We start from the raw sequence: 10,307 nt of genomic DNA on the forward strand, positions 1-10,307 counted from the left end.
ATGAAAGTTTTTTTTCTAAAAAGTTTGGCTTATTACACAGGGTATATATATATATATCCATCTATGGAGGCCACTGGGTCCAAATGCAATAATTAAGCACGAATTCTACAATATGAACAATAACCACAGTTATAGTGGTAAAATATTTTTTTTATATTTCTATGAGATGTTTACAGTTTTTTCATTGTGAAATATGGATTTCATACAAAGGGTTGTTATCCTTTTTAATATCTATAATTATGCATATTGCAATAACATTTAATTACTAGTATAGATTCTTCCAGTATAGTGGTAATAAAAGAAGTTAATCAGAAGCACTTACCCTGTACATGGTCATATGTGACAAAAATGAAAATTCAGGGAGCAGCGCCCTACACTCTACCAAGGCCACAGTTAAATCATGTTCCCTTTCCTATCACCAATTAGCCAGACATCTCTGTACTATCTTTACTGAAAAACTGATGATACGAATCTTTGGACCAATGAAACTTCAGACTATTGAGATGCCCCCAATATATTACTGATACAAGAAACTGAGACAAAATTACTTGTCATGGAAGCTGAAATATAACAATAATTAAAAAAAAAACTTTCATTTTAAGTTTCGGTCAAGATCTTTCTCAAAGGATGCATTTTTTTACAGCACTTAATTGTTCTCAATGACCATATAACAAGATCATAAAGATTTCCGACTTCCTAGTTGATGCTTTGTTTATTAGAAAACAAGCACATTTCTAGGAGATGAAAAGGCAGTCACTGTCACAAATGAGTGTAGTACTTTAATTGTGGTGCTCAGCAAGTTCTAGAGGGCAATTAGAATGTGGTGTGAATCAAAAAGGGCAATGGTTTTAACAAGATGGGTCCACTCCATATACCGCCAACACCATGATAGAGTTGCCCGATCATTAATTCCCTAATTGGCTGAACAGCAGGCACCTATATGTGCCTCTGCATTCACCTGATCTGAAACCCAAGTTTTTTTTCTATCTCGACACAACTTGTACAGTGTATGAGAACAATCCACAAACCATTGCTGAACTCAAAGTGGCCATTACCCAGGAGAAATGTGTCATACCAAAAGAAGTGTATGTGTCAGGGTGATTGATAACTCTGCTCGTGGAATTCAAACATCAGTGCAATGGCAGTAATTTGATTGATGCACATTTTAAAAGTTTTTAATTTTCAACCAAGGATTAATGGATACATGATGATGTACCTGTAGAATGCAATGCTAGGTTACTACTACTTGTACAATATAAGAACTACAAGTGTTATTACATGTACTTCATACAGTAAAATATATCAGTTGGAGAATTCAGCAGGTATAAATGACATAAAAAGAATGACTTGATAAATAACCATTCTGTACATGCAAAATAGCAAATCAGATCTATAGTTCAAGATACAAATCCAGCTGCATCTGGTGCTTAAAGCACAAGTTTATGTATTTGCATATAAATGTGATGAAATTAATTTGCATTGTTCAGTAAGCTGCACATTCACTGTGCTTACGGCCATAAATGGCGGTATTAGTAATTTTTATTATAAAAACATTACAGCATCATGTAAGTATCCTGCACGCTCTCTGTCATATATTTACAAGATTTCCAACTAAAAATCAGAATATTAATACACATTTTTTTCTTTCTTTGAACCACCTTCAGTGCAAAATCTTTCATAACTAAGCGAAGACAAGTCTATAGTTTCATAACCATTTTCCAGAATCAGTTCTGAAACTGCAAGTCCAATTGGGATAGCATGTTGAACTCCATGGCCACTAGAACCATTAGCAAAAATCATTTGAGGGAACTCAGGGTGCTTGCCTATAATGAGATTCTGATCCACATAGTTGTAGTCATAGTAACCTGCCCAGGCATTCTTCACCTATGGACCAAAAGTAAAAATCAATATTTTTAGTCATATTATCAATTGTTGTTAGGTGAATGCTGGGTGAAGCACTGAAGGTGTTACAAAACTGCAAATTTCTCACAGTATATTGCAGCTAAAAATTAATCTTTCCTTAAGTATGATAAATTTGAAAGAGGTTTGATGACTTATGTTTTTTAGAGCTTTTAAATTGTGGAAAGTAAAATGTATCTACCTTTATGTTCTCAAATGCAGGGACTCTGTTTGCAAGTATAGGCCACAGTTTTTGATTAAAAAATGAATAGTCCACTTCCAATGTAGCAATATCAGGCTCTTCCTCCTGTAATAAAACACTATTATCATGAAATTTATACTAAATTAGCTCCTTAACTAAACCTGATTGATGTGAACCTGTCGCCATTTTGGGTGGAAAAAGTTAAACCCCCTTATGTTTTGTAGGAAATAAAACCCATTACTGTATACGGTAAAGTGCCATGAATTTCGAACGGCTCTTAAATTTCGAACGATCTTAAAATCGGCCGTCTGGAGTTTTTTCTGGACCATGAATTTCGGCCAGTCAGCAATTTGGCGCGATCTTGATTTCGTGAATTTCGTACACCTTAAAATCGGCCACCGGGCTATTCTCGCGCTTGTAAAGATCTAACAGTCGGCAATGTTGCCCTAGCATACCTTTACCTGAGTACTACGTGTGCTGCCCAAGGTGCAAGATAACGATCAGTACAGTTAGTTTAGGACGCTAAACAACATCGTTATATCCATTCATTCAGATAACAGGAGAATCTATTAAGAGTTGTACTGTCGGGCTGTTGTTTCTTTACCGCAGTATTCGGTGTGAGATAGCGATCGGTAGTTTTGCTGAGGCGCACAATAGCATTGTTAACGGTAGAGACTTCAGTAACAGAACAAAAGAGCAATATTAAGAGCTGCAATAAAGATTACCATTATTGCTTTCTTGTCTCGCTCAGATCGTTCACGATCTCCCGCTGACGATCTTCCGCTAATGAGGTCCCTTGAAATGTACAAATGAAATGAAAAATATTTTTAAAAATTATAAATTCCAATGGGGAGGGATAGAGGGTTAAAAACAATCGAGAACGATCTCCGGCTGACGATCTGCCGCAAACGAAAGGCACTGAACGAGTATGAGCTTTCTCGTTTCACTCGGATTGCGACGCTGATGATACGAAAATTGCGTTCTCGTCTCGCCCTTTGGCTTACGAAGTCTCTTTAACAAATATGAAAATTGCCTCCTGGTCTCTCTCGGATTGCGAACGATCTCTCGCTGAAAATTTGAAATTTTCCTTTTTGTCAATCAGCTTTGTCAGTTGCCGTGCGTATGAAGGTCCGGAAGGTGTCCCCTTTCACAAATTGGCCTGTAGTTTGCTTAGTGTTTTGTACCGCATGAAGGTCACTCTTGTCACTGCTGCATACGGCGTGGAATGTGTATCTTAAGGTTCATAGAAACATTTTATTGTGTTTTGTAAGCTTTAGGAAGTAGTTTCGTCGTGACTGAATATCAGCGTACACTACACATCTGTGACGCATCATAAAAGCTAGGTACGTCAAATTACTCTAAGGTACGTCAAATTACTCTAAATTACTCTAAATTTCTTACAACGTCCACGGCTGTCCCGACAAGCCAAGACGTCATTAAAAAAAAGTCGCAAGCCGTCTAGCCGTCTTTGAAAATATAGGCCGTCCGGTGATGTCAGCGGCCGTCCAAATGACGGCTGGACGGTTCGCTGGGAAAAGCCTTGCTCATAAGGGTATATTTATTTAATTAGGGGCTTACTGACATCACCCAGCTTACATGCGGGTGCATGCCTCCCAAAATTATATTAAAGGATAAAATTGTAATATATCTAAGTATAATTGTTTGTAAATTTTGTAAAAATTGCCCATGCCACCCCGTTAGTTTGGAGGGTTAAGCTGGATCAAGTCCGTGTCAAAATTCTTTGAAACTTTGCAGGAAAAATCAATCTTCCTTTGTTTCTCTGGCTCCTTGTTTATCCCGATGATCAGATTTATCTAGTGCCCCCAGGTCTGCTGGAGCAGCTCTTTGAAATAATACATAGGTAGATTTTTATCTGAGATAAATATCGCGTTCGATACACTCAAGACAAAAGCTACCTGTGAGCTGAAGGGCACTTTACCCTTTAATTAAGAGGTAAAGCAAGTTCCAGCTAGATAGACGATTAAGATCGGACTTCAGATGGTAACTAGTATTGTTTACCTCAGTTCTGTGAAAGCTAACGAGAAGGGTGTCAGAACAATGGTGCATATATAAATTATACAGAGAATTTGTACATTCGGGTGACATTAACTTATAATCGAAGGGGATTTTCGATAATATTCCTTGAAAAGTACACTAGATTTATAGAGAATAATATCATGGTTGGCCAAAAAATTTTATATACGCACAGTGTATCCGTGCGTATGCCTGGTTACGCCCCTGTCGCAAACCAGCAAACCATATCCTGCTGACTACATGAAAATTGCCTTCTAGCATGGACAAAAAGTCCAAGCTTCTATGCTTGCTCGGATCGCTGACGATCTCTTGCTGACGAATATAGTAACGAAGTCCCTTGAACTAGTGTGGAAATTGGCTTATTATCGCGCTCAGATCGCTCACTATCTCCCATTGACGATCTTCCAGTCCCTTGAACGAATATAAAAACTGCCTTTTCGGTTTACTCTAGCTTACCTATCTCTCGCGTTTGTTTGAAGATGACAAAACGTACACGCTTTTCAAATGCGTACATTGACGCAACTATGCGCCAGGAAATCAGTTGCTGCTGCTGGTTAAGATTGGGTTGCCTGAGCGAAAAAAAAACGGCCCTGCACCCCCCCCCCCCCCCCAAGCCTAGTATATTTGATCGCAGACAACAATCAGCGGTCATCTTGGTCGCAGCGCACGACGGAGAGAGACCGTAATACACAGTTCGGCTGCCGTGGCGAAGGCTACCTGTGCGCCGCACATACCGATCTGCGGTCGTAGTGGCCTCCCCGCACGGAGTAGAGGCCGTAGTGCCGAGGCCGGCTTCTGCAGGGAAGGCCACGTATGCGTCGGAGACACCGACCCGCGAACGGCGAGATGAGGACGCATTCGCGCGTAAAGCTCCGCCCGACTTTAACGGTAAAGGCAACGAACCTGGTCGCGGAAGACACTTATCGCAGATGAAGGCTGCACGTGCGCCATAGACACTGATCGGCTGTCGTCTCCGTTTCAGTGCACGGAAAGGAGCAACGGTAACACTAAGCTTCCATAGTAAAGGTTATCTGGCCGTGGCAGACGCTAATCGTCGGCCGTCTCTCCCTCCGTCCACTCCCGTTCTGAGCGCCAGGATCGTTTTTGAAAAACGACACTAGTTTCTGGCTGCCAGAATCGCTTTTGAAAAACGACACTACTGATAACGATGCTGTTTTGCGGCCCTAGACAAGAGTACCGCTCTATCTATGGGCCATACACAGTGATCGGGTGAAAGTACGTGTATACCTTTGGTCGCAATTACTGACACTCACACATCATACATTATGGTAACTCTAAATAGATCGTCGGGAGAAGATAACAGAAGGCCTAGCGACGAACAGACAACTTCCGGTCAAAATTGACAGAATTCCATGAAATTCGAACTTTCAGGAGTTCTGAGCACCTCCTTTTCATGAATTTCGGCCAGAACGATCTTTTCCCAAATTTAATTATTTTTTACTGTTCGAAATTCATGGCACATTACCGTAACTCTAATGTAATATGCTTTGTGAAATGCTTTGATAAAATAATACAATTAAGAAAATTTACATATATTTTTCAACATTTTTCTAGTTATTATTTACCTCAAATATGCTACTGTTTTATAACTCAGAAAAAAAGAAACAAAAGCTTTGGGTTATCACAGCTTTTTTTCTTTCTAAGCTTAGGCTGAGCCAATCAATAAAAACATTTTTCAAATGTTCACCTTTACAATAAAAATGTAAATTTGAACTGGCCGTTGTATCATTATTTGAAACAATTGTAACATGACATTGGATATAATTGTATAATTCAAAATGATAGGTAAAATAATGTTTCATTTTCATTTAGTTTCTTTTGAAAGATACAAAACTATACCCTGGTCCCGTTTCTTGTTTGAGCTAGAAGGCTGCAACAGAGCCTACCAAACCACCACCAATGAAAATCGCCGTCTTACCTCTGTAGGGGAACCTCCACATATATAATTTCCCCCAAGTCCCTCTCTCCTAAAGTAGACTCCCTTTGGGTCTACAAGCAGAGGACAGTCAACACCAGGCCCGTTGGGACAGTGGAAGACATACACGTAACGTTTTCTGAAAAATGGAATTTCACTCATGATCAGAACATCAGGACACATAAGAAGTAATGAAAAGGATGATTTCTATTAGTAATTAATCAAAGCCTTCAAGTTTATAAAAAAGAACTGTTACCTATATGGCTTAAGCAATGGAAAAATCCTTATCTTATAATTGAAATCACAGGCAACAGATCATCATTAACCATATTTTGTATTACGTTTTACTTCTGTCATTTTAGGTATAAACTGGTTTTAAGTAATGCAGTTCAAGTCTGTCTGCTGTTAATCAAATCAATGCATTATATTACCTAAGAATTACTTAAGGCAGAATAATAATATTCCCTACAATACATCCAATTAATGATACAATACTTCACGGTACTTGTGTTACCAACTGAGAGTACCTTGGCTCCACTGGAAGAGGAAAACTACCCCCTAACATCTTATTGACTTCTCCTGCCCAGGGACCTGCTGCATTGACACAGTGAACAAACTGGATCTCTTTCACTTCACCATACATATTTTTCACCTGAATCGAATATATATATTTACAACTGTGCCCTGTGCATTAACTACATTATACAACATAACACTGACAATTGGGGACACATGGGTATGATGTTGCCTTGCTTTCCTAATTCACTCTTTGCATCCGCACGATAGACATAACATTACAAGAAGGGCGGCTCCTCCCCCTCTCAATTTCATCTGACCCCCTCTTGGATCAGCCTCTGACAGTGGGGCATGTAACAGTTTAATATGTTAATGTTTTTGCAAAAAAAAAAAGTATAAAAATACAATCTCTACCACAACAGCACCTTTTAAATCACATGTTATTAATGCCAATATCTAGAACTACACTTCTAATGATATCTTTGTTTTTTATTGTGCAGTCATTATTTTTAACTTGTGCCAGTTAACATGTTATCACCATGACATGGTCTACACTCCCTGGCGATGTGTCAAATCCCACAACTTCTGCTTGGACATATGCCACTCCCAGTGAACGGTTTCTCTTCCTTAAGGCATCCAACAAGAGCCAAGGATCAAACCAACCTTCATTTTCCAAACCTAGAAATTTTCATCATTAAATGAGATTTAAAATCAAAGTCCTTAAAGCCCCTAGCTCCCCTGAAAGATAAACACACACACACACACACACACACACACACACACACACACACACACACACATATTGCTCTTTTCTCTCAGTCTTACATACAGAAACTCTGTACTGAGACATTACATTTAAATACAACCTGCATATATCTAGTCTCTGTATGAGATAATGCAATTAACTTTTGAGGGTAACTGTATTAAATATTGCCTGCACATATTTAAGCTGCGACAAATTCACATGCTCATTAATAATAAGGCATATTTCTTCTGGATTTCAGTATGATCAAAGAAATGGCCACCCTGAGTTTCAAAGACTACTAGAAACTCACCTACATTATCAACATACCTCTGCAGTTTCCAGATACTAAAAATGTCAATGTAAGTTTACATATATCTGATATTCAGGGTGCAAATGGGACAAGTCTTACTGAAAACATATAACATAATTATAAGAAGTCTCCACTACACTCACCAAATGATCCAAGAAACAGGTCATCTGTTTTTAACCATGGAAATTTCTCTTTCATAAGTGATGGGGCCATTAGCTTTACCTTAGCACCGCATGATCTAAATATAACAAGAATTATATCAGGTTGTAACTATACATATATGTTGTTCAATATAAATTGATTCATTAGATTTAATGCAAAGTTAATTATGACATGTTGTTATCAAAACTAAGGGAATTGACCTTTAATTCTCATGTACATACAGTACAATGTTAATTGACCTGTTATCTATAGGTACAGTGAAAATAATGAGACAAAGCAGGACAGATCCAGGATTTTAAGGGGGCTTTCACTGCCTACTGGACATGCTGTCATTCAGAAAAAACAGCAGGTATGCTTCATAAAATATTGCAAAAGAAAGAATGTTGCTCTCACAAATTTCACTATAAATAAACAAATCTAACCATGTACATGTAGTTCTAAATGAGAAGATTTGTTTTTGTAAGGGCATTCTGCTGCAGCATCGATTTGAAATAGGCCTATAATGTACTCCAGTATATAGTACTGGGTTAATTACATTTAATCCTCCTCTGTTTTGAACTTTCCCATTAATTGCTGAAATCAATTTGAATCTGTGTTTCCTACGAGAAGGAATGGGGGGGGGGCACACTCAGTTAACAATTTAATTCTCACATCTGCGTTTTATTTGCTTCTTCTAGTGATACCGCAGCTTTCTGATCTGCAGCTAGGATAAGGTAACCATTTTGATTGAACTGCAAATCGGGAGGATCTTGATCAGAGTCTGAAATGTAAATCAATCACACAATTATACTGTAATTTAATAACAAGGTTAAGTTTTCAAAATGCTGGATAAATTCATAACATACATGTAACTGAGTTCTTTGATATAAGTGCAGTCATGCTTGTACATTTTAAAACTTTTTATTTGTAAATCTATGTACCTGGATGCATGAACTTGCATCAGTCAATCATACTGATACTGATTAGCCTACCGATATTTACTATTACTTTTAAAAACTCAATCTCAAATTCATGACATCTAGTAAAGATGTTTAATACTGTACATGTATATAAAGCATTTGGTTAAACTACCCCACGTAGACAGCATCCATAACATGAAGATGTTATTGCGGATAAATTTTATCAATTCATCTTTTCTTGGAGATCATAATTTGCCTGTTCTGTAGAGTCTTCTTACATGCCTAAATCCTGAAAAAATTACACATTTTGAAAGACCTTACCATACACACACAAGTGCTCCTTAATGTTTTCAAAGAAATCCGCACTGAACAGTGACATAAGAATATTCTCCTCAGATGAAAACTGTTGACGTATACCTCCCACTGAAAGTGTGGATGATGCACGAGTATACTGGAAAAGGAAACAAAGTACTATAATAAATATAAACAGCACTCCACTGACACAACCTGGGTTTTGCCAATTTAAAGGGCAGGGGTAAAAGCACAAGGATAAAAATACTCAGTATTTACTCAACTGCTTAACTCAACAAATATAAATTAAAAGAAAATATTTAAAGTATTAATTCATCATACATATACTAGTATTATCATTACTATTGTAGACAACTAAGGAATTTTTTTTTAAACACTACACCAATATGTACGGTACATGTACTCAGTACAATGTATGTAAATACTGTTCTAGTAAATCTCAATAGAATTGACCATAAAAGGACAAACCTGTAAATCCCTTTCTAATACTGTCACTGATATCTCTCCTGGTCCTGTTTTTTGTTTGAGCCAGAAAGCTGCGGCAGAGCCTACCAAACCACCACCTATGATCACGACATCTGCTTGTCTGGGAATCTCACATTCACTTGCACGTCCACGCTTGACAATATTGTCGATTTTGTCAATGATTGTGCCGAATTGTCTCGAAATATTGGTGCATTTTGCAGCTGAGAATAGTGAGTGCCTGCATCCCCGCAGGGCAAATGTTGTCACCTTGCTGAGTGATGGTGGCATTCTGAATATTCCCCTTACCTAGAACCAACGTACAGATGTATCAACAGTCCTAGCGTGCCATCACCGTAAATTAGGTCAAATAATCTCTGCTATCGCATTTCACATCTATCACAATCTGATATCACATACCACAGTTGTCATGAAGTATCTCATGACTGAGAAGGGGTGGGGTGGGGGGGGGGGGGGCGTTACAGACTGGGGAAGATCTCTTTCACAGTCTGAAAATTGGTGTTAAAATATGATCTACTCTCGCAAAAAATAAAGAATATATAAATAGCTATAGAAAGATATTATTGGATAGACAAGTAAATTGATAATGGAATGTACATGTGGTTATTGATTTTTTTTATTTAAAGTTTTTGACTGTTGAATGCCAGAGTCTCTCACTATATATATATATATATATATATATATATATATATTTTTTTTTTTTTTTGCATGAAATGTGGCCTAAGCTCACAGCATAGGCAATAACTGGGTTAATTAGCTCTGTGAATGAAAGTCCTAGAAACTGAATCAGGAACTGCGTTTAGGAGTAA

At 37.8% G+C, this 10,307-nt stretch overlaps 1 protein-coding gene across 1 annotated transcript; it reads right to left on the minus strand.

The window, feature by feature from the left end:
• Positions 1-128: 128 nt before the first annotated feature.
• LOC106167931 (FAD-dependent oxidoreductase domain-containing protein 1) lies at positions 129-9,849 on the minus strand. Its single transcript, XM_013546829.2, has 9 exons — positions 9,484-9,849; positions 9,025-9,154; positions 8,456-8,564; positions 7,786-7,880; positions 7,126-7,265; positions 6,599-6,723; positions 6,075-6,210; positions 2,102-2,206; positions 129-1,884 (listed from the first exon to the last, which is right to left on the minus strand). Exons 1-9 carry the CDS (start codon positions 9,766-9,768, stop codon positions 1,627-1,629), a joined length of 1,383 nt encoding a protein of 460 aa, XP_013402283.2. The 5' UTR covers positions 9,769-9,849; the 3' UTR covers positions 129-1,626.
• Between the last annotated feature and the right edge of the window lie 458 nt (positions 9,850-10,307).

Source organism: Lingula anatina, chromosome 3 (genome assembly GCF_051362555.1).
Source record: "Lingula anatina isolate TDL-2025a chromosome 3, LinAna3.0, whole genome shotgun sequence".
In the NCBI taxonomy this organism is placed as follows: domain Eukaryota; kingdom Metazoa; phylum Brachiopoda; class Lingulata; order Lingulida; family Lingulidae; genus Lingula; species Lingula anatina.

Coding starts and splice junctions, on each gene's coding strand:
- LOC106167931 (XM_013546829.2), bottom strand. CDS start 9,768: ATGCCACCATCACTCAGCAAGGTGACAACATTTGCCCTGCGGGGATGC. Junction 6,211..6,598: donor CCTCTTCCAGTGGAGCCAAG/GTACTCTCAGTT, acceptor TCCATTTTTCAG/AAAACGTTACGTGTATGTCT. Junction 1,885..2,101: donor CTGCATTTGAGAACATAAAG/GTAGATACATTT, acceptor TTTGGTCCATAG/GTGAAGAATGCCTGGGCAGG.